We start from the raw sequence: 24,640 nt of genomic DNA on the forward strand, positions 1-24,640 counted from the left end.
TCAGCCATTCCCCAACTGAAAAGCATCCCCTTGATTTCCAAATCTTTGTTCTTATTATTCAGTCATGTGTGACTTCATGATCCCATTTTCTTGGCAGAGATACTAGAGTAGTTTGCTGTATCTTTCTCCAGCTCATTTTACAAAAGAGGAAACTGAGGCAAGCAAGGTTAAGTGACTTGCTCTAGGATCTCTGTTCCCAATTCCAATTCCTTGCCACCACAAAAAAGAGTTGTTATAAATATTTTTGTACATAAAGGTCTTTTCCTTTTGAATACACAGACCTAAAAGTAATGTTGCTGGGCCAAAGGGCCCATGAATACCAAAAGATATTCATAATTTTATAATCTATTGAACCTAATTCCAGCTTACTCTCTAGAATAGTGGGACCAATTTATTACTCCATCAGCATTTCATTATAGTGTACCTATTTTTCCCTCAACCCTTCCAGCATTTGTCATTTTCTGATAGGGGTGAGATGGTACTTCAGAGTTGTTTTAATTTGCTTTTATCTATGATTTAGAGCATTTTTTTTAATATGCCTATAAGTAGTTTTGATTTCTTCTGAAAACTATATTTTTTTGACCATTTATCTTTTTTTCCCCCCTTAGGCAATTGGGGTTAAGTGACTTGCCTAGGGTCACACAGCTAGGAAGTGTTAAGTATCTGAAATCAAATTTGAACTCGGATCCTCCTGACTTCAGGGCTGGTGCTCTATCCACTGCGCCACCTAGCTGCCCCTTTTTGACCATTATCAACTGTGGAATGACTTATTTTTTATAAATTTGATTCAGTTCTCTTCTCATTGTACAGTTAAGAAATGAGATCTTTATCAGAGAAACCATAAAAATTGTTTTACATTACTTCATTATCTGTGAATCTCTTAGCACAGTGTGCTTTCCCTGACTATCCATTTTAATTAGGTCCATTTTTGTTTTGTCTGAAATTACCTTTTTTATTTCCATTGAAGCATAATAGATTCTGCTCTAGTCTTTTATTTTAAGAAGTGTAAAATTAAGAGTGTGTTTCTGTTTCAAGTGTGTCTCCTGTAAACAGCATAATGTTGGATTCTGGTTTCTAATATATTCTGCTGTCTACTTCCATTTAATGGGTGGCCTCACATTTAGTTATGATTACTGTGTTTTTCCCTCTATTCCTTTTTTTTCTGTTTCTTCTCTCTTTTTACCTAGTCCCTTCTCAAAAGTCTTTATTTTCTTGTAACTACTATCTCCCTTTATCTGTTCTCCCTTTTATCATTCTGCCTTTTCTCTTATCCCTTTTCCCTCCTATTTCCTATTGGGTAAGTTAAATTACCATACACAACCGAGACTGTATCTGTGTATATTCTTACTTCTTTGAATTGATTCCATTGAGAGTTAGGTTCAAGTATTACCCACCATCTCTTCCTTCCTATTTTCTCCTCTACTGTAAAAGCTCTTTCCTGTACACCCCTTTTATGTGAGAAAAATTTCCCTGTTCTTTCTCTCCCTTCCCCTTTCTCCCAGCACATCACTTTTTCTTATCCCTTCATTTTTTGTAGATCCTTACAACATAAATCAATTTATATCTGTGCCCTTTAAATAACTCCTTCTGATTGTTCCTAACAACAATAAAGTTCTTAGGAGTTACATGTCTCATCTTCTCATACAGGAATGTAAACAGTTTTACTTTATTGAGTCTCTTATGATTACTTCATCATTACTTTATCTTTTTATGCTTTTCTTGAGCTTGTGTTTAATATTGATGATAGCTCTGGTCTTTTCATCAGGAATGCTTTTTGAAATTCCTCTATTTCATTAAATGTCCATTTGAGTCCATTTTTTCCCTTGCAGGCTTATCTCAGTTTAGCTGGATTGGTGATTTTTGGTTTTAATCCCAGTTGAATATCTTGTTCTAAATCCTTTATTCTTTTAACATGAAGTTGGTGAATCTTGTCATCCTGACTATGGCTTCATGATACTTGAATTGTTTGTTTCTGGATGCTTGAAGTATTTTCTTTTTGACCGCAATGCTCTGAAATTTGACTATAATATACCTGGGAGTTTTCATTTGGAGATCAATGGGTTCTTTTAATTATCTCTCCTTGATCTGTTTTTCACATCTGCTGTTTTTGTTTTGTTTTGTTTTAATATAAGATTTTTCACATTTTCTTCTATTCTTTTAACTTTGGTTTTTTTTCTTGATGACTCAATGAATCATTAGTTCCCACAGTTATTGATTCTTTTTTCATAATTTTCTTGCACCATTCTCATTTCTTTTCCTAATTTTCCTCTATTACTCTTATTTCTTTAATTAATTCTTCCAAGAATTTTTATTGGGCTAGGATCCAATTTGCATTTTACTTTTTAAGATTTTTTTAGTAGTTGTTTTCATATTATCTTCTTTTGAGTTTATGTCTGTCTTAGTATTCCCTGACACTATTGCAGCTTTTAATGGACTTGTTCTTTTTTGTTGTTATTTGCTCATTTTTAAAACGTGTTTCTTGACTTAGGACTTTATTTTAAAATTGGGCTGTTTGTTTTTGTTTTTTGTTTTTTTCGGGTGGGAAGGCACTGTCCCAAGTTTTAGACTTCTTCATGCTGCTATTTTCAGAGCTAAATTCTAGGTATCTGCAAGTTTCCTATTCTCCAAGGTATGATACCTGAAGCGTGGTCACTGGTCTTATGATCTGCACTCTGGTCTTTACCCAGAACCAGGACCCCTTATCTCTTGTGACTATATATATATTTCAGTGCCAGTTGTATCCACTGTCAGCAAAGGGTCCCCCAACAAGTTGCCTGAAGTTGCTATTGCTGCTACCACATATATGGCCTCCAGACAGCCTTTACCCTGGTGCCACACAAAAAAGGCTCCCCTTGACCTTTTTTTGGCTCTGAAACTCCAAAATTTGATTTGAGACTTTTTTAAAGTTCCTTAAAGGAAAATATTGGAAGACTTCAGCTGAGTTGTCTCTAATCCCCCATCTTGGCTCCACTCCTGTGCATGCTTTATCAGTGTACAGAAAATTCACCTTCAATTCTGGGATGACTGTCTTCAAATTTATCTGTTCCTTTGAATGTCAGTCACATATTCTTGCCAAATTCTATTTAAAGTCTACTAGGTAGACCAGTGGATAAAGTACTGGACCTGGTGTCAGAAAGACATGAGTTCACCTGGTCTCACAAGCTGTATGATAAGGAAGATAATAATAGTACCTACCTCTCTGGGGTTGTTGTGAGCATCAAATCACATTTGTGCAGTGCTTTGTAAGAAAATTGTCATATAAATGCTAGCTGCTGTTGTTGCTTTTCATAATAGTTGTACCACTTCACAGCTACACCAACAATATATCAGTGTGCCTTTCCTCTCAGAGCCCCTCTAACAATTGTCCATTTTCTTTTATTAGCCATCTGAGTCTACTGAGCATAAGCAGATGATCCTTGTTGAGCCTATTCTTTTAGCCTTTCCAGCTTGATAAGATCTTTTATTTCACTGACCCAAGAACTGAGATTCACCTCTATGCTTTTATAATCTTATCAAAGTAAGATTTTAGACAAGATCTGCATTATTTACTAATATTTTTACTTAGAAATTCTTCACTGATTCCTTTATATTGAACATCCCATCTCTAAGGGCTAAAAGGGAAATGAGTTTAGGATTATAGCTGTAGATCAAGAAGGAGTCTTAGAAACCATAAGTCTTTTTGGGGGTTTTAGGGGTTTTTTTATTTCTTTAGAAATAAGAAAACTAAATCTTAAAATGTAAAGAGACAACTTATATCACACTACTAGTATACTAGTAAAGAATTGGAATCCAAGTGTATTTTCATATGGGATACTCAGATCGGAGGAAGGTTAAGAAAGAAGGAAGCATTTATTGAGCAGCAACTCTGTGTCAGATACCGTGTTAAAGGCCTGACTATATTATGTCATTTAATTCTCACAATAGCCCTGGTGCTACATTTTGTAGTCGAGGAAACTGAGGCATATAGAGATTAAGTGACTTGCCTAGATCCACACAGTTAGTAGTTCTTTGAGGCTAGATTGGAACTCAAATCTTCCTGACTAGGTGCAGCCTCTCTCCATTGAGCTACCTAATGGATAGATCTGTGACGTTACCTACTCAGGACTTCATGTCAACAAGGCAGATTTCTGCCCATCTAATGCAGATCTTATCTAAGAACTCCTGTAAGGGAACAAAGGATACACCCAAAGGGCTGAAAGCCTTCCTCGATTTTCCTGGTATCACAAAGAGGAGTTGAATATCCCAGTTGCCTATTTGTCCTTGCCCTTGATGTCTGATCAGCCCATCTTCCTTTCCCATGTCATCTTTCCTAGATGGAATCGTTCCCACTGTCCTCCTTGGAAGTATTTTTTATTGTGTCTCTCTGAATACTAATAATACTTTTCCTGTGTTGTTTTAGGATTAAATGGTTTTAATTTCCTGCTGCCTGACCATCAGGCTGCCAATGCTGCTGGACCATCTCCAAGTCAATTGACTTCTCTCCACGTTCCATGCATGATTGTGCCATCTACAGCACTGGCCCCAATGCCTTTTTTTTATTCTCCGGCAATCAACAGTCCAGTGTCTTCTCCTGGCCCAGTGAATTTTGGCTTGCCCGGCCTCAGATCATCAACTCAGCTTCTCATTGACACCAACATACTTAGTCCAAAGACATCAAAAGCCCTTTCCATGGACCCACAACATCCAGGCCAGTCACCAGTTCACCTCAGCCCTGGAGTGTCCAGGTCTCATAATACAATCACACCAGATTCCCCTGTTTGTATGGGTCACCCAGTAACAATTATGAAATTACCCCAGGTAAGTGCTAATAACACTTTTACTTTAATTACAGCAAAGCTATTTTTTTTTTTTCTGAGATTCAAAGATGAGGGGAAACAGTGTTGTCTTCCCATAGACTTTCTGGAGAGAGATTGTCCAGACTTGGGACTTGGATCAGCCATGCTAACAAATGTTGTTCATAGAATCATGGCCATCAAGGCCATCAAGACCAACACTCTTATTTCAACTGAAGCCTAAAGAAGTTAAATTATTTATAATCTTATAACAAATGAGTCTCTTGAGAATAAGATTTGAAGCTGGGTCTTCCTAAATCTAGTACAGCGACACTTCACCCCCACCTCCATGTAACTTACTTCTCTGGCTTTCATCTATTTAGGATCATCTTCTCCATCCCTTCATCTTAAAGATGAGGGAACTGAGGCCCAAAGAGATGAGGTAATTTATTTAAAGTCATACAGGTAGTAAATGACAAAGCCTGAATTAGAACATTTCATTTTCTGAGTCAAAAGTCCCAACACCTTTGTGCTTCCATTACCTCTCAAACCTAGATCTCAAATCTTTCGCACTTTATCTCCCCATATAATTCTTATGCATCTCTCTCTGAGCCATTCACAACAGAGTCACTTTGTGAGCAAGAGACCTTCTGGTGGGTTGTTTTGAATATTTCAGACTTGAGCTGAACGTTTGTCATTCTTGATATGACATCACTGAACTGTGGTAATATTAATAATGACTGAAATTTATATAGCACTTACTATGTGTCAGGCACTAAGCTAATAAACTCTTTATAATAAAATTATCTCATTTGGTCCTCAAAACAACCCTGGTTCTATTATATATAAACTTGGATTTAAATTCAGATTTTCAGGATTCCTTCAATAGTACATCAGTATATTGCTGCATATTGATTTGCAACAGACCCAGTATTTTTAGAGTGTTTCTTCCTATTCTAGCCAGTAAAGTGCCAGCCCCCCTCTTCAGTCATCATATCAGCCATAGAAATATTCAGATATGAACTAATATAGTTGAAAAATGAAGAAGAGTTGCCCCAGGGATTTTATGATCTATACACACGTAAAAGTTAGGGTTGAAGAGTAGGCGATGTGTTTATGTGTAAGAAATAAAAATGGAAGCAAACTTACATTCTAGCTCTCTCTTTATTCTGATTTGTTCTTATTCTAGTGATGGGTTAGAGGTTTTCTTTTCTAGACAAGGGAGTTACTGGGACCAAAACCTTTGGGTCTGAAGTGCCCAAACGAGAGAAAATATAAGACAGTCAAAATAATAAAAATTTAAGAGCATTTATTGTCACTGGTCAGGACTGAGCCTCATCAGGACTGGGAGGGGTCACTATCAAGCAGTTTCAGAAATACATATTTATAGGAAAATTCTACAAAGGAGTTCTTTGAAGCATTCATTATAATAATAGGGTTCCTTTCCCAGACAGGAGGCAAAGGTTATCACATTTAAGAATTACGTTCCCAGACATGCAGTAAGGCAATATTTCTTTAAGTTTTATATTTGTCAAGTTATCAAGGTCTTAAGGTGGTATATCTAGGGGCTGTGTGTGTCTGCAATTGGAAATACCAAATAACAAGAAAATACAACCTATGTTAGGGAGTGAAGAGCTGGCAACATATTTCTGACTCAGAGCTGAAACCTAACTAATGTTCTCACAGTCTCAGGAGCGCATAAGCAGGTTAGGAACAGCGTCCATTTCAGGTCATTCAGAGGCTTTGAAGGCTTTATATTAAGAAAAAAAGTTTATTTTTTATAATAGAGACTGATTTAACATTCTGATTTATAGATCATATTGCATCATGTTGGTTACGATCTCCTTTTTCTCATTTCCAGTCACCAGGCCCAGTGACACCCAAGAGCATCCGGCCGCCATACTGTGAGACCTTCTTCAAAACTCCTGGCAGCCTTGGAGAACCTATGACTTGGAGAAAAATCGAAGGGGGTCAAAGAAATTTAAGCACTGCACAGAGGAGACTGCAGATATCCAGTGGCAGCACTGATTAACTGTAGCTTGGCCAAGTGGAATAGGGAAATCCACCAAGGATTTTAACACTTGTTATAAGGGGCATGCTAGTCCCTAATGGGCTGTTTATACTACAAAGCTAAAGAGTCTCATTTCCCATTCTCTTCCACTAGTCCTGTTAACTCTCTTTCCTTTCAAGTCATTCACATTCCTGAAAGTAATTTTTTATTAATTGCTCATTTAAGAGCCAAGAGGTTTCAAACATTATGCAGCAGTGAAAGCATTGACTCAGTTGTGGTTTCAACATCATCTTACTCTCAAGTTGATTGAAAAAACTATCAGAGGTTTGTGGTTTGGGAACAGGTGAGCTCTCTAGCACTTAACTAGGGTAATCATTCCTTACTTTACATAGACTCGACTTACCCTGAGTAAATCTGTGGTAAAACCAATTACTTTTCTGCAATTAAAAATGCAATTGCTCTCTGAATTTCTGTCAGTCAAAGACAGCATCACCTACACATTTTATTTTCTTATTTATTTTGTTCCTGAAATGGAACTTAGTGGGAAGAAGAAAAAAAGTTTACAACTACAGAAAAACAGGTTTTTCTCAGGGCATGACTACTTGAATGTTAATACTAGTTCCTCTGTAATTTGCCTTGTACTTAAAAATCTTAATCACCTATACATGAATGTACACATATGGGGGAAAAAATGTTAAGACCAGAATAACTGTGAAGAGCAACATGTTATGGTATATATAGTATAAGTGAATTGTACTAAATTATTTATGCAGGTAAGAAATGAGATGAATGATATGAGGGCAATAGTGCCCATGTATCAAAGTGAAAAATTGGGTTTTGGTGCTATGTTTTTAAATCCCATACATCCAGTTTCCTTCCCTTCTGCCAATCCCATCCCACCCACACCCATAACCACTATCATTCTTTTTTCACAGTGTGAAATTTAGGGAAATTATTGGAGGCAAATTCTTTCTAGCACTTTCTGCTTGGGTCAAATGAAAAAAGATAGAGATTGTCCTTCTAGAGTAGGTCTTAGGGGAGGAAACTTGGGATATTTTACTAGGTATCTGAATTAGGAAATTTAGGAAAAAATCTTAGGTCATCTAAGATGGATAAATCTGTATAGGAAAAACCAGCACTCTTCTTTTTGACTCATTTTTTTCAGTCTTGCAAGGGGTAAAGAAGAAAATAGATACATTGTACTAAGTGTTCTCAAAGAAGTATTTTGATACTCTGAAGAAATAAGAATGGTTAATTTACAAGTATTGAATATATTGTGGCAAACAGTAGCCAGAGTGCCTTTCTACTGTATCCCTGGATCAATCTCATGATTGAAACAAGTACAAAGATACCCAAAATGGTGCTGCTTACTCCTAAATGTGCTGGTATTTATCTCATTTCCTCTTTAGAATAGATTTATCCTTTTTTCCTCTGTTGTCTTACATTTAGAATTCCCTAACTCTAAATTGGGACTAGTCCCAATAAAATGTCATCAAAAAAAAAAAAAAAATAGTAACTTAAGTGACTCTGGGAGTCTGATTAGCTTTTTATTAACCAATCCAATTCAATAAACATTTATTAAGCTCCTGCCCTGTGCCAGGCACTATGCTTAGGTGCTGGAGATATAGTGAAAAAAATCAAATAGTCTCTCCTCAAAAACTTATATTCTATTGAATGAAACAGAAAAGTAACAATAATCTTAAAAAGCCTGTGAGGTAGGTGGCTAAAAGTGCTAGTTTTTTTTTTTTTTTTTAATTTAAAGTTTTATAGACACTACACTTAAAAGTTTACATGATTTTTAAAATTCCTTCTGAATATTTCTTAAAAGTTAAATAGAAAGCAACAATTTTGTTGCTTTTTGAAAAAAGAAATGAACTATTAGAGGCTAACAGTTAGTGCTCAAGTGATTGAGAGAACAATGTCGTGTAGTGGCCATAGGGCCAACTTTGGAGCCAGGGTGTGTGACACCTGAGCAAGTCACTTCATTTCTCCATGCTCTAGACAACACTAAAATGACAAGTTATAGAGGTGTCAACTCACTTTGGGAATTTTCTCCTCTGGGAGAGCTCCCTCTCATTGAAATCACAGGTTCAATCCCCATCCTATCAATGATTGAGGTGAGAGATGAACCTGAGCTAATAATAATGATTGGAAGGTAATGTGATATACAGGTTATAAATCTGTACAAGATGCAAGTTTGTTTTTATTATAGACCAAGTATAAAATTTTCTCCCTTACATTTTCACTGAAATGGCCTATTAGATGGCTTAGATTAAAACTGTTTCCTTCTCTCTATTCCCCCTAATCTTCTCACTCTACTTAAAAATTCACTACTTAATGTCTTTTCTTGATTCTTTTCCTATCTCACATTGTACTCTTTCCTGCATGGTATGCCTCTAAGTCACAAGGTATACAACACTGAAGAAGGATGCCTGGACTTTGGGAGATCCTAAGAATCTTCTATATTGCAAGCCTGTCACTTCTGCAGGACTGGTGATGGGATAGCTATATTTAGAAACCTAAGACCAGAATGTGTTCCTAAAGTATCCAACATCCACTTCTAAATGTGTGGCCTTGATAAAAGAGACCATGAAGGTTGTTCTTTTGTGGGAACAGAATACTTTTTGGTACTTGAGTTGTTGGACTATATTTGGGGGAGATTTTTTTTAGTAGTGAAAAAGCAATGGCAATCTAGACTCAAAGTGTATAATGTAAAAGGGGAAAAAATGGCAGCAATGCTGCTAGGACAATGCAGTCTTTGTATTTGCACTGAGGAAGGTGCACACATGGCCCAGGGTTTGTGAAACCCTTCCATTCTGGTACAAATGTTGGGGACGTAACTTAAATACTTGAATCTAGCGACCAAGTTTACATTTCTCAACTTCTTTTTTTAAAAGGTGCTATTTCTATATTTAAAAGAGCTGTATTTTTTTTCCCTCCATGTAAAGCTGCTTGCTGTTTATATTATTGCACTGCTAGTTTTTTTGTAGTTATTAATATTATTGCTGCTTGTAGCTTTCTTCATATAATTTCTCCCTTTCCTTCTCTTTTGCTATGTTCTCTATAACTGTCTGCATATAATTTTATTTACAACAAGCACACTGATTTTTAAAAAATTCTTCTAGAAAAACATTCAACTTTGTGAAATAGTAATAAAAAAGTTTGAAATAAATAGTTAGTGGGTCTTTATTTTTGTTGTATGTTTTGTTCTGTTTTTCATAATATGATGGAAAATTGGTTTTCATTCCCTTTCATGTATTCAGATCTTATTGTAGTATAGTAAAATGAGACAGGATTTTGAGTAATATTAGTTCCCCAAGTTAGAATCCCTACTTTAGCTTGGTTTCTTCATTTGTAAAATAAGGGAAGGTTGAGTGAGATTAGTAATTCTTCAAAAGCATACTAATAAGTTTTCTATAAATGTATTTTTTGGATTTTTTTTTTTTTTTTTTTTTGGTGTCTCTTTAGCATTTAGAGGAATTCTTGTTGGGCTTGTGTCCAATCTGCATTTTTCTTCAAGGCTTTGCTTGGATTTATTTTCATGTCTTCTGAGTTTGCGTTTTGATCTTAGCAGTCACCATTGTAATTTTCAATAATCAGATTCTTTTTTTGTTTGCCCATTTTTCCAATCTTTTGTTTAACTTTGAACTTTAAGTTAAAGTTAATTTATGCTCACTAAAGAGGTGGGAAGGCATTGTCCCAAGCTTCAAGCTTTTTCTTGCTGCTACTTTCAGAGTAGCTCTAGAGGTCTTCAAGTTTTGGGTACTTCTGAAGAAGGGACCCCAAAACTCAAAAACTCCTTGAAGGAGAAAATCTTCAACTCTGCCTCAGTGAGGGACCCGCCCAAGGGAAACAAGACAAACAGTTTCATTCTGTTATCTTAGATGGGGTTGTTTCAGTCCTGAGTGAAAGAATTCCAACCTTATTGAATTAAAGAAACTCATTCAATTCTATTCAAATTCCTCAAGCTGAAACCAAGCTTGTAAATGAGTCAACTTGGGCTGTCCCAGCCCCCACCGAGTCTGACCTGCTTGGGCTGTTCCAGTTCCCACTAAGACCTTCAATGAAGGTGTTTTGCAGATGGACCTCGGTAGCTCACTCAGTTGCCAGGACTTTCTGTCCACTGAGAACTGCATTCTCAGTGCAAAACTCCTTTTTCCAATAGATCTGTCACTATAGAAGTCAGTCTCTTGGTAAACTGATTTCTCTCTAACAAGAAACATTCATTTACAACTAATAAATCAGGAATGAGTGAATTCTTTCATTCCTAAAACCTGTGGCCGATTTAAAGGGGATTCTTAACAACTCTCTTATAGTCACTAATCTAGACGGCTCAAACAGCATCACTTCCAAAGTGGTGCAATCAGAAGAAATGTGTGGTCACTTCACTTTTGTGAGGTCTGGGCTTTGGTTCTTACCCAGGAAAGGTCTCTTCTCCCAACTCCAACCATTCCTCTGAAACCTGGAACTAGGTAATAAACAGTGGACTTGCCAAATGGAGCCCATTGCGGTGCCTAGTGCTAGCCCACCAGTCTCTTTGTCTCTGCTCAGGTGTTCAATCCAGCTCCCAGTACAGGTGCTGCCACCATAACTTCCATCAAAGCCTAGAGCTGGTCTTACTTCATGTGCACTCCCACGCCAGCCCCCAGCTCACTGTCACCAACCTCTCCCTCTGATTTTATAAGTTTTCCTGGGCAGGAAAAACATCTTAACCCAACCTTTTATTGGTTTGCTGCTTTAGAATTCAATTTGTTACATTGTAAAGTTGTTTGAAGGAGAATAGTGGGAGATTTCAGCTTGAATGATCCCTTTATCTTGGCTCAAATGTTACAAAAAAAAAAAAAAGCTACGATTTTATAACTGCACCTCCACAGTCACTTTTGTTAGTCATGAGTCCTAATGACTTTTTTTTTCCCCTTTGGGTTGAATCTGTAATTTCATTAGGAGGGAGACACCTCTATCAATGCAGTGAACACCCACCTGCTCAGCAATTTATAGAGTTAATGCCTGAGAAATAGGACTTGAATTCAGGTCTTGAATCACGACATCTCAGAAGTTGGCTAGAACACCTAGTCTGCCAAAGCAGAAAACCTCATAGTTGGCCATTCGGCAACCTTTTTGATCAATACAACCCCTCTCTATTCTTAGAAGAATGAAAAAAATCTTTAAAATTCTTCCAACTATGTCTTAAAAAACACCTTATTGTTCCCTTGTTAAATTGTTCTAGAGTGCAATTATCTGAAAGAAAAAACAACTGAAATTAAGCTACCCACAAGGCTTATTCTATACAGGAAATGGTTCACAAACCATACTTTTACTTTCTTATTGGAATTTTTATGAGGTTTATTTTTTTTTCCCTTTGCATTGAGTTAAAGCCCATAACAGTTGCTCAATAAATATTCAATTGAGCAGCAAAGAATAAGGAAAGAAAAAGAAAAGAACCAGAAAGAAGCATCCAAGAAATGTAATTAAGCAATAAGTGTCTGCCTTTACATCAAGTAAGGAGCTCACCTTAGAGACCAATGGTGGAAAGGGTCTTCTTCAAGACAATCTAAATCTGGCCCATCAGAAAGGATGGAGCTCCAGGAAGGAACCTGAGGGCCTATCTGGTCCAATTCTTTCATTTTGTAGATGAGAAAACTAAGGACCAAGAAGTTTACTTAAAAATGACTTATCCAAAATCACACTGATGGTGATCAACAAAGGTGAGATTTAAACCCTGGTTCACTGATTGAAGAACCAAAATGTTTCCTCACCCAACTTAACCCTCCAAAAAATTTAATGAGCTGCCATAGCCAGAAGATGAGAGGGGAAGTGAATAAAGCCTTGCACCCACTGAATGAGCCCTCTTTGGTAAATTTCCCTGCACAGACATGGATGGGTTTATCTGCAACACTAGAGGGAATCACATTGATTAAACCTATTTGAATTTTTGATTATGAAGGGACAGCTAGGTCTTACAGTGGATAGAATGTCAGACTTGGAATTAGGAAAACTGATCTTCCTAAATTCACATCTGGCCTCAGATACCTGTGTGACCCTGGTAAAGCCAATTAACACTGTCTGCCTCAGTTTCTTCATCTGTAAAATGAGCTGGAGAAGGAAATAGTAATCCACTCCATTATCTTTGGCAAGAAAACCTCAGATGGGATCACAGAGTTGAACAGGATAGAAAACAACTGAACAACAGCAATGGCCAGAAGAATTTGTCGATCATTGGCCAATGCTCTGCACTTTGCAAGATGCACAGAGACACACAGTCAATTACTGAACCCAAACTAGAAACTTTAATAACTAAAGGCAGGCTGCAGCAGGGTGAATTTCAATAAAATTAGAGGAAAAAATGTATAAAGAAAAATAACTTGTTCTTTTTGGTAGGGAATTCGTAACTAAACTGAACTTTTATCCTTTGACGCAGTTATATTCGGAGCATCAAAGTAGCTCAATAAATATTGTTCATCTTAAGTCAGGAAGAACTGAGTTCAAATCTGGCCTCAGACACTTAGAAACTATGTTAATCAGGGCAAGTCACTTAACCTCTACCTCAATTTCTTGAATTGTGAAATGAGGATAATAACAACATCCATCTGCTGGGGTTGTTATGAAGACAAAATAAGGTCATATTTATAAATTTCTTAGCACAGTACCTAAAATATAGTAGGTTTGCTTCCCTTTTTTCTTCCTATAACACTTAAACTTAGGTCACTAAAGAGATCAAACATCCATATGTACATAAATATTTATAGCAGTTTTTTATAATAGATAAAAACTGAAAACTAAAGGATTGCTCATCTATTTAGGAATAAAGAAATTATTATATATTAATGGAATGGAAAATTATTCTGCCATAAGAAATTATGAAAATTTCAAAAAAAAATGGTACTTCTGAGATCATGCAGAGCAAAATGAACAGAACTATGAGAACATTTTATAAAATGGTAATTTTTTTTTTAAACTTAGAATCCTGATTGATATAATAAATCACAAGTCCAAAGGACCGAAGATGGATCACACTGTTTACTTCCTGCCAGAGACTTCAAATGGAGAACAATATATACATTTTGGATAAAGTGCGGGACCTGGAGTCAGGATAATTTGTTTTCCTAGGCAAGTCATTCAATCTTGTTTGCCATCTGTAAAATGAGCTGGAGAAGGAAATGTCAAAACAAAAGGTTTTCTTTGCCAAGAAAACTCCAAATAGAGTCACACATTGAGAGTTGGAAAAGAAAAGAGCTCAACAAAATTAGAAAAGATATATATGGATGTCTATTCACTCTTGAATTTCATGTATTTTCCCAATCATAAAACAAACTGAGAGGCTGCTTGGTATAATGGACTCAAGAAGAGTCCCTAAGCCAGAATCCATGAAGACCTACATTCAATAAAGACCAATTTTACATGTGATTTTGAACCATCGACAGAGGTCAAATTCTCTTAGCATTTCAGAGCGACTTACATATACTATCTCTGTGAGGTATATGCTATTTATTATCCCTACTTTACATACAGGTAAAGAAGCTAAGGTTGAGAGTTTTAGCTACCTACCAAAAATTATATAGCTTGGAAATGTCCTAAGCAAGATTTGAACTGTCAGTCAGCATTTATTAAGCACCTACTATATGCTAGGCACTGTCCTAAGTATGGGGCATACAAAAAAAAACAAAAGACAGTCTCTGCATAAATATTCCTGACTCCAAGTTCTATAACTACTTTTCATGAGGAAAGCATCAAATTTAGAATTAGAGCCTGGACTTACATTTCAGCCTGACTACTCTACAAGTGACAGATACTAGGTTAATTTAAAAGTCTCCTGGTTCCAATTTCTTCATCTATAAAATAGGAGCAGAAAGAGGTACATTGGATGGTCTTTGGGCCATTTTAGCTCTAAATCTTTGGTTTCATGATCATCAGATGATGTATATTAGTAAAATACTAACTCCTAGAAGATTCTCAATGCATGATGACAGAAGACCCTATATACCATTTTCACACACGTGTCCTACTCTTCTAGCTGTAGATTCCAGCATTAGCCACATGATGGCAGCAATGTCTAACAACAGCATGTCATTAAAGCTGCAGTTTTATTTCAAATTCTAAATTTCAGTAGTAATCAATGTGTTAAATGGGAAGATTTCATTTCCATTACATTAGAAAATATAAATGTGGGTATCTATTCATAATTATATCATTTCCTTTATTTTCCAAATCTTAAAGCAAACTGAGAGACAGCATCATGTAGTGGGCAGAGAACCAGGAAGGGTCCCTTATCCAGAACCCATGAAGACCTGGGCTGAAGTCTTGTCTCTAATAAAATCTGATTTTGTGGCTCTAGGCAAAATAAATCTCGCAGTTTTCTAGGCCAAAAGTGTCAAGCACATGAGAGCACCTAACATCCTTGAATACCCAAAATAGACTAAAATGAAATTGGTAAATATTTAACAAAATAAATAAAAATACAATAAAACATAGATTATATTAATATGTGATTTTCTAAGTCAATTTATGTCTGTCCCTGCAGGCATCCTTATATATGGTTTTATGCCTTTCCCTACTTCTATTTTAATTTATTTCTTCTCTAGGCAACTTTTTTGATTATAAATTGCAAGGAGTTTCCTCACCTTGAGTTCTTTACATAAATGAAATCAAAGGTCTAGTCTCTATCCCTAAGAAACATTATAAATATGCTTGTTATATGACTCTAGGAGTTATTTAAATTCCTTCTACCCACCTAACAGAGTTAGTCATTGAGTCATGCATCATCACTATTCCCACGCACATACAGCTCTGGCTCTGCTTTGGTTGCTAAGCAACTAAAATAACAATGTTGGGTATGAATATTAGCTGCCATTATTTTCTTTAATGAGATCATGGCTGTAGCCCTAATTATCTTTTTTTCACCTTGATAGCTGAAGAGATTGAACAAGACTTATCTCCTTAACAAAATGAATCACATTTTTGATTTATTAATAAAAATAAAGGAAGCCTGAGTTGAACTAAAAAACAATGAACTATTTCTCAAGCATTTTAATTAAGTAGTAACTACTTATATTGTTTAAAATTCATCTGTTGGAATCACCATTTTTCCTTTACACTTTAAAAAAAAAAAAAAAGATTTATCTGAGATGTGTGAAGGGTACACTCTCTATGAATCCTGTGATGTTAAAGAAAATAACACAGGCTTTAAGTTATAAACCTTGAAACTGGAAATAATATGATATGCTGGAAAGAATGCTGATTTTGGAGTTAGAGGCTCTTGATGTAGCAAATAAACTTTAAAGCTTCCTACTGGAGTGACTCTGGATTCATCACTTTCTAAGCCTTGGGTCCCAGTCTCCTCATGTATGAAATAAGGGAACTAACTGAGTTGACTTCTTCAGTTTCTTCCAACTTAGCAATCTTTGTATTTATGTGTGTGCATGTATAATCTGCACAGGAGGGATTTAGTCAGTCAGTAAAGTTATGTTAACTATGTGCCAGGCACTGTGTTAAACTAAGTTCCAAATCTCAGTTGAAATTAGCATTCTACAGGGATGTCATAGATTTTCTGCATGACAGTTAGATTATCCTAACAATCAATTTTCAAAGTAAGCTCTCAGGGCTTCTGAAGGTTCCCAAGACTCTTAGGGGTTCTGTGAGGTCAAAACTATTTTCATAATAATTCTAAAATGGTGAATATTAAAGTATATAACCTACATAAACAAAGGCTGGGGTGGAAGGTGTTCTTATTTATGTTCTTATTTCTTACAAAGTTACAATTTGTAAGACTATAAATGGTTCCTGAGACCAAAAAGTTTGAGAAACTAACTTCTCACAACCTGGTCCCTATCTTTCTACTCTTGTTATATTATTACTCCTCTTCCCTCATTTTACAATCTGAACAAACCATCCTCTCTTCTTCATCTATTATCTTCTATCTCTCGGCATTTGAAATTACCTTTCCCCATTCCTAGTATGCCATCCCTTCTCACCACCACCTCAAGAATCCTTCTCTTCCTTCAAGATGCAGTTCAAATACAAACTTCTGCATAAGGTCCTATCCCCACCTCTCCCCACCATCCATTAGTACCTTCCATCCCTAAATATTTTGTATTATTTTGTATTTATTCTCTTCTTATGTCTCTCCTGAAAGAATATAAGCTTCTTGGGGATGGGGTTTGTTTCAATCTGCTTATTTGTATGCTTAGCACCTGGCATGATAACATAGAATTAGGTATTTTCATTGAGTCATGCATCATCATCACTATTCCCATGCATATACCTCATTATCAGCTCTGACTCTGCTTTGGTTGCTAAGCAACTAAAATAGCATTGTTGGGTATGAATATTAGCTGCTTAAAGAATAGGTTGGTGATTGATGGATGGATTGACTGATTGATATCCACTATGCCACACTACCTCCCCAATTTACAGATGAGAAAACAGAGAAGCAGAGAAGTTAAAGGACTGCCTAGAGGACCCCCAGCTTATATTTCAGTTTGCCTAATTCCTACTTTCAGCTTCAGTACTAGCTACAGAGTGACCGATTAAAAACATCACAGAATAGGCTAGGAAGGAAAAATGGGAACTGGACATACCTTCCTTAATTTGCCAGTCATACCTAATTTAAACTTCTTCTGATATGTCTATAGGAGGTATGACAAATATCACAAGTCAAGGGAGTAAATTTTAACCCCAAAAAGAAACTAAAGAAAGAGAAAAGGTCATATTATATATACACATACTTGCATACAAGTATGTAGAAAAATGTTTCTAATTACTCTCTTTGTGGTGGCAAAGAACTAGCAACAAAGAGAAGACATCAATTTAGAAATGGCTGAACAGACTGTAATATACTAATATAATAGAGTATTATTGTATGATAAGAAATTAAAAAGGGAATGGTTTCATTCAAGAAAACTTGTATGAACTGGTGGAGTGAAGTGAATAGAACTAGTAGATCAATTTATAGAAACATTTCCAAAGTGTGCAATTTTGAAAGATTTAAGAACTATGATCATCATGGTAGTCATGATTTCAAAAGATAGAGGTTATGCACCTCCGAACAGAGAAATGATGGACCAAATATGTAGACTAAGACACCTTTTTTGATATGATTGATGTAGGAATTTGTTTTGCATATACATATACATATATATACACATACATATATACATAATATACATACATGTGTGTGTATTACTTAGATCAAGATATATATGGAGACAGACATATTTGTACATATATAGATAAATTATATATGTGTGTACATTTGTTTTTCTTTTTCCCCCATAGGAATTGGGAAGGGAGAGGGAAAGAAAGTAAATGTTTATTAATTGAAAAATAAAATAAAAATTTAGTTTGAAAAAAATCACTGTAGAAGGAAGTTCTGGAAGGACATAGACTTCTTCCTGCATTCTTTTCTCTTGTTCGATTCACTTCAAAGACAGTCATACAGTCAAGAACACAAAAAGGACAGTGTTAAAAGATATCAAGGACCTCCCAAATTAATTATGTTATGATGGGCATAATTGGATCAATTTCTTTAAATTTTTATTTCATATTAGTTTCTGTTACTTAGATTTAGACTATGGCTTGGATGGAATCAGTGTCCTTTCTTCATAGAATTTAGTAGCATGGCAAAGGGTATTATATTTGAGGTGTTGGGGCAACAGCACCAGCTGTGGGTCTAACAGTGGCCAGATGCCCCATTAGAAAGTAGTACAGCATTTACTCATTGGTTTGTGGGTTATACAAGCTGACACCAGCAGAAAGCGAGATCTGCAATAACTTTTTCATTTCCAGTTTAAGGTTCCATTTTAAAATACTTCCTCTCTTTGGAAAGTTACCACAATATAAGTTTGTGCTTTAAAAATCACCTAGTTTAAACTGAGAAAAGAGCTTTTATTTTGGGGGTTGTTTGTTTTTGTTTTGTTTTTTTAAGATAGAAACCATATGGAATTTCCCCCAATACAGAGTGTACAAATCACTTTGCCTGATTTTCTTGAAACTTTACCCTCTGCATTCCAAGCTGAACAAAGGCTGAAGATGACTGGGGAGTTGGCACTGACATTCTACCACCAAACATGTTTTATTGGGAAAATTGCCCCAGATGGAAAAGGGGGCAATGATGATGGAAGCCAAAGCTTGAACCATGAAGCTCTGACCTAAGCTTTCTCAATAGGCACAAAGATTATATAAATCTCATGCATTGTGAGTTCAGATATATATCTCTCAAGAAACATAAACACTGCCTTTTCTTAATCCAACAATTATTCCTTCTTGTCCTTAAATGAGTTGATTAAGGAAGGAACCCTGATTTCATGGGCATGGAGGGAACTCCCAGAATGGAAAATCTCTCCTTAATATTTCAAAGTTGAAGGTCCCTCTAAAGCCAGCTAGTATGAACTCAAAAAGAAAATTAGCTAAGCAATTCATTTCACTTCTAGGCAGCTCTAAATATTAAATATTAATATTAAAATATTAAAAAGTTGTTGCTGTTTTCCCTTCCAAATATTAATCCTAAAATTTGGCTGAGTAACTTCTACTCATAGCTTCTATCTCTGCCCTTTGGGGCTAAATAGAACTTTCCCACAAGACAATCTTTCAAGAACTTGAATATAAGACCTACGGAATTGAATGGGGCATCTAGAAATTAAACAGTATGTGTCACAGACAGGATGTGAATCTAGGTTTTCCTGCCTCCAAATCTAGCCCTTTAGATTCTATCTCCAAGCTGCCTCTAATGATATGATATTTTAAATGTCTATATTCTACCTTAATGGGATCGTGTGTAGGCAACAGTATAAAATAGTCAAAGTTGGTTTTGAGTGCTCCATCTTTTCCCAGATACCTTTGTGCTGGTTCTACTGTGGTTCTTCACATACACCTAGTCTTTCCAACTGCACCCCAAACTCTGGACTTTCATCTGTATCTCCCAAATAAAATCAGTGTTTTGTTAGCAAACAAGTTAATTTGAAGAACCAATTCAAGCTAACTATCCCTGAAGAAAATATGTATTTAAACCTCTGGGTAGGAGAGTAAGACTATAAAGGAAAAGACGAAAGAAGAGTCCCACTCTCCCAAGTCAATTCAGCAAACATTTATTAAGCAATTCCTATGTGTCAGGCACTCTCATACATACTCTTAACAAATGTCTAAAAAGGATACTAGATAATAAAGACCAAAACAGAACAGAAATAAGTTATTCCATCTAATCCAGACCTACAACCAAAAGTCAACAGAGACTAGATAGGGTTCCCACCAGAGAATTCATGTAAGTTAAGAAGTCTATAAGTAAGTAAGAAATCATTGTAAGCTAAAACTGAGAGGGCTGGAAGAGGAGTCCATCAGGGAAACCAGAGCCAGTTCCAGTAAATGAGTCTGATGTCAGAGCCCAATTCCATAGGTCACTATGGAAGGAGACAATTCCAGGCTGAGAACTCTTCAGAGAACTGGAAGATCCACCAAGAGACAAAGCCAACTTAGTAACTAGGTGCCTATGTTGGGAGTACTTGCAGAGGACCTAAAACTAATGAGCATCTAGTATCTGACTGAGATGTGTCAGGACTACAGCAAGGGACAGAACCAGCTCCTAAGTGGGAGTACAGCAATGATAAAATCACTAAGTAAATGCTTATTTGTTTAGTACTTACTATATGCCAAATAGAGATGGACTAAAATCAATATACACATTGTACTGTCATGAAATTTAGAAAGGAGCCAGGGTGTGAGACAGAAGATGAATCTTCTCTTGTTTTACCCCCTCCAATTATTTTGTATTTATTCTGTGTATATTTGGTATTGACTGATCTATTTACATAGTGTTTCGTTTCAGTGGACCATTTGGGGTTTTGTCTTTGTATCCAAAGCACTTAAAATAATACCTAGCACAGAGTAGTCATTTAATAAATGTGGATTAAATTAAATTGAACTGAGTTGAAATTTTAGGCACCACCATCTGCAGAATAAAGTAAAAATGGAAAGTTGTTTTTTTTTTTAAAGTAGTCTTTGTACCCTAAAATGTTGTCTCAAGAGGTTTCTCCTTTCATTCTCTTCTACAACCAACAGGAATCCTATTCAGTCCCCTTTACTCCATATCTAGAGAACTGGCAAATATTTCTTCTCTTAATTGAATCAGATGAGCAAAATTGATTTTTTAAAAGCCTCACTAAAATTTTAAAAGTAAAAGGAGTTATTATTCAGTTATCCAGTTGTGTACAACTCTTTGTGACCCTCTGGACTATATTATCCCTATACTGTCTTTAGGTTTTCTTGGCAAAGATACTAGAGTGATTTGCCATTTTCTTTTTCAGTGGATTAAGGCAATGGGAATGGTAAGGTAAGAGTAACACATAAAGAAATATGGGGTCTAGTAGACTCCACAGTTTTCCTGTTTTCTACCTCTATCATCTACCTGCTTTGTGTTGATTAGGATTAGAATTGTTAATCCTAGATTAAAAATACCCCTCCTTCCAAATGCCTTTCATGAAGTTATTTTAACATTAGGGGTAGAAGAGATTTTTTGTTTTTTTAAAAATCATTATGCCTATTTGGAACTATGCTCAAAAAGTTATCAAACTGTGCATACCCTTTGACCCAGCAATGTTTCTACTGGGCTTATACCTCAAAGAGATACTAAAGAAGGTAAAGGGACTTGTATGTGCCAAAATGTTTATGGCAGCCCTCTTTGTAGTGGCTAGAAGAATGAATGGATGCCCATCAATTGGAAAATGGTTGAGTAAATTGTGGTATATGAATGTTATAGAATATTATTGTTCTGTAAGAAATGACCAGCAGGATGAATACAGAGAGGATTGGCAAGACTTACATGAACTGAAGCTAAGTGAAATGAGCAGAACCAGGAGATTATTATATACCTCAACAACGATACTGTATGAGGATGTATTCTGATGGAAGTGGATTTCTTTGACAAAGAGAAGATCTAACTCAATTTCAATTGATCAAGGATGGACAGAAGCAGCTACACCCAAAGAAAGAACACTGGGAATTAAATGTAAACTGCTTGCATTTTTCTTTTTCTTCCCGGGTTATTTATACTTTCTGAATCCAATTCTCCCTGTGCAACAAGAGAACTGTTCGGTTCTGCACACGTATACTGTATCTTAGATATATTGTAACCTATTTAACATGTATAAAACTGCTTGCCATCTGGGGGAGGGGGTGGAGGGAGGGAGGGGAAAAACTGGAACAGAAGTGAGTGCAAGGGATAATGTAAAAAAATTACCCTGGCATGGGTTCTGTCAATAAAAAGTTATTTTAAAAAATCATTATGCCTAAGAAGATATTATTATTACAAGTATCTATTTGCCAACAATCTTGTACTTTCCCCCAATGTTAAAATAACTACAATCACTTTTTTTAATCCCATTACCTAGTTTCAGAAGTCAAATTAGTGGTCCAATTTCATGAAAAGCTTGTGTAATATATTAAGCTATTCTCCAGTTAGCCTTAACTATTTCAATGTTTCCAGGAGTAATTTCAACATTTGTTTTGTTACTAAACATCAAAATCTACATTCTTTTAACAGTAGCAATTAACAGTTTAACCCCATCTCTTCGGGAGTATTTCACTTATGCATATTTTCTCCATTTGTTTCCTTTCTGATTTTTATTTAAAGACAAGAGTTAAAAGAAGGATTAAGTCTGGACTTTGATACACCCTTGTTTGGCTCATGTACCCATGTAATTCTCACCCCTACCTAGGAATGAACAATGACCCAGCTTGAGTTTGTCATTAATCAGGAGCAAAGTTAAAAGGAATTTAATATGTCTCTTCTTTCCTTTAGCAATTCTAAAAAGCTTAAGAGGAAAGATTTCTATAAATGGGTGACTATTTTTATGAAAGACAAACATAGAAAGGAAGATGATTTGTAAGCAATTGAAATGTGTTTACTTTTCAGCATTTCCTTTACTTTCAAATTTCAGATCTGAAGCTTTAAGCACATTTGTTCAGGAAGAAATGGGAACAGGCTGAGTCCTATTATCTCAGTCCCTTGATAATGTCTTCTCCACAATTTGTTTATACTATATATGGGCCTTGAAGATACTAGAGGCAGCAAGCAGAATTGAGATGAATTATGTCTAAGATTTCTCCCTAATAATTTTTATGTCCTACGGGAGAACAAAACATTTACTTCTGTCATTATTCTTAAATTATCCCATAAAAACCATTTTATGATATAATAAAACTTATTTACTCAAATGGTTCAATTGAGAAAAGAGGAATTGAGAAAAGAATAATTACAAAGTAGTCAGCACAGAACTTAGTGTTGGAAGAAATAAGCTTACAACATATTCTTTAACAAAATTTGAGATCATGATTCATATGATGATTACAAAGATGTTAAAATTTTCCAATTAATAAATTTACACTACATTTGAAAACATTACTATCTTGGATGCAAGATTTGAGAAAATGGAAAATTTCATTATAATAATAATTATCATCATATAGGATCTTAATTTTTTTTCTATTTCTTCCCAAAAACCTGGACAGATAGATAGTAAAAGAATTATTAGTTTCCATTTTACAACTTGAGGAAACTGGGACTAAGTGACTTAACTTTCCTGTGATCACATGGCTAATTTCTCCTGCCTCTTAATCAAATTCTTTTTGTACAACACTAGGCTGCTTGTCCTATGTTTGTTTATTGTTTTTAATCCCTTAAATATAGGGAGGCTGTTTGACAGAGTGAATAGAGGAAGACTTGGATTCAAGTTCTCTTTAGTGCATGAAAATCATTTAATGTAAATGCCTCAAGCAGCTTTCCAAGACTTTGGTGCATGTACATCATGGCATTGACAAAGGGAGTTTGAAGACTTCCCTATATTAATAAAGTCACAAAAGGAGATGTTAGCTGGGACTCTAGTGCAAAGGTAAAGACAGCAAGATGTATTAGGAACAGTCCTGGAATAAAGGCAGCTAAGTGGCTTTATAGATAGAGCACCTGGACTAGTCAGGAAGATCTGAATTCAAACTTTACCTCAGGCACACTTAGTAGCTGTGGGACCCTGAGCCAGTCATTTAAACTCTGTCTGCCTCAGTTTCCTCAACTACAAAATGGGGGAAATAATAGTACCTATTTCCTAGGATCATTAGGAAGATCAAAGATAATATTTTGTAAATATTACTAAAGTACTTGGTGGTAGTGGTGGTGATATTGAATTGTTTCAGTCATGTCTAACTCTTTATAACTATTTGAAGTTTTCTTGGTAAGGATACTGGAATGATTTGTCATGTCCTTCTCAAGCTCATTTTATAGTTGAGGAAAATGAGGGAAAACATGGTTAAATAACTTGCCTAAGGTCACATATCTATTAAGCCTCTGAGGGCAGATTTGAACTCAGGCCCTCTTGCCTCCAGGATCAGTGAGTGCTCTACTGACTATATCCCATTGTGGTAGTGGTAGCAGCAGCAACAGTAGTGGTGGTAAGAAACACTATATAAAAGCTAGTTAATTGTTATTATTTAAGCCAAAAGGCTCAAAGTCCTATTTTCTATCACTTACTTCAAGTGTGAGCATCAGGGGTCTACAATATGACAGAATCGGCCTAGATGATGTCCAAGGTCCCTAGCTAGTACTAGTACCTCTAATCATGGTTCTGACTTGCTTCTCGTTTTTTTTTACATTTCCCTTCTCATACTCTATAGTCCAGCCTACTGGTCTCCTATCTATTCCTCATACCCCACAAATACTTCCTTTCCCTCAAGACTTCAACTAGCTTCTCACCTTTAGCTTAATTTCTTGGCATGGCTTTGGACTCTTCCTTTTAAATGCCTCTGTCTGTCTGTCTGACTCTGTCTGTCTCTCTCTGTCTCTTGGCTCTCTTTCTGATTTTTTTTTTTTCTCTCTCTGTTT

The 24,640-nt window shown here is 35.8% G+C and overlaps 1 protein-coding gene across 1 annotated transcript in view; it reads left to right on the top strand.

The window, feature by feature from the left end:
- E2F7 (E2F transcription factor 7) overlaps positions 1 to 7,468 on the top strand; it is a 46,547-nt gene extending 39,079 nt beyond the window's left edge. The window contains exons 12-13 of the mRNA XM_031941021.1: positions 4,400 to 4,797; positions 6,634 to 7,468. Coding sequence (XP_031796881.1) covers positions 4,400 to 4,797; positions 6,634 to 6,804 — 569 coding nt within the window. The 3' untranslated portion in view covers positions 6,805 to 7,468. The remainder of the gene's footprint in view (positions 1 to 4,399; positions 4,798 to 6,633) is intronic.
- Positions 7,469 to 24,640: the final 17,172 nt, after the last annotated feature.

Source organism: Sarcophilus harrisii, chromosome 5 (assembly GCF_902635505.1).
Source record: "Sarcophilus harrisii chromosome 5, mSarHar1.11, whole genome shotgun sequence".
NCBI lineage: Eukaryota > Metazoa > Chordata > Mammalia > Dasyuromorphia > Dasyuridae > Sarcophilus > Sarcophilus harrisii.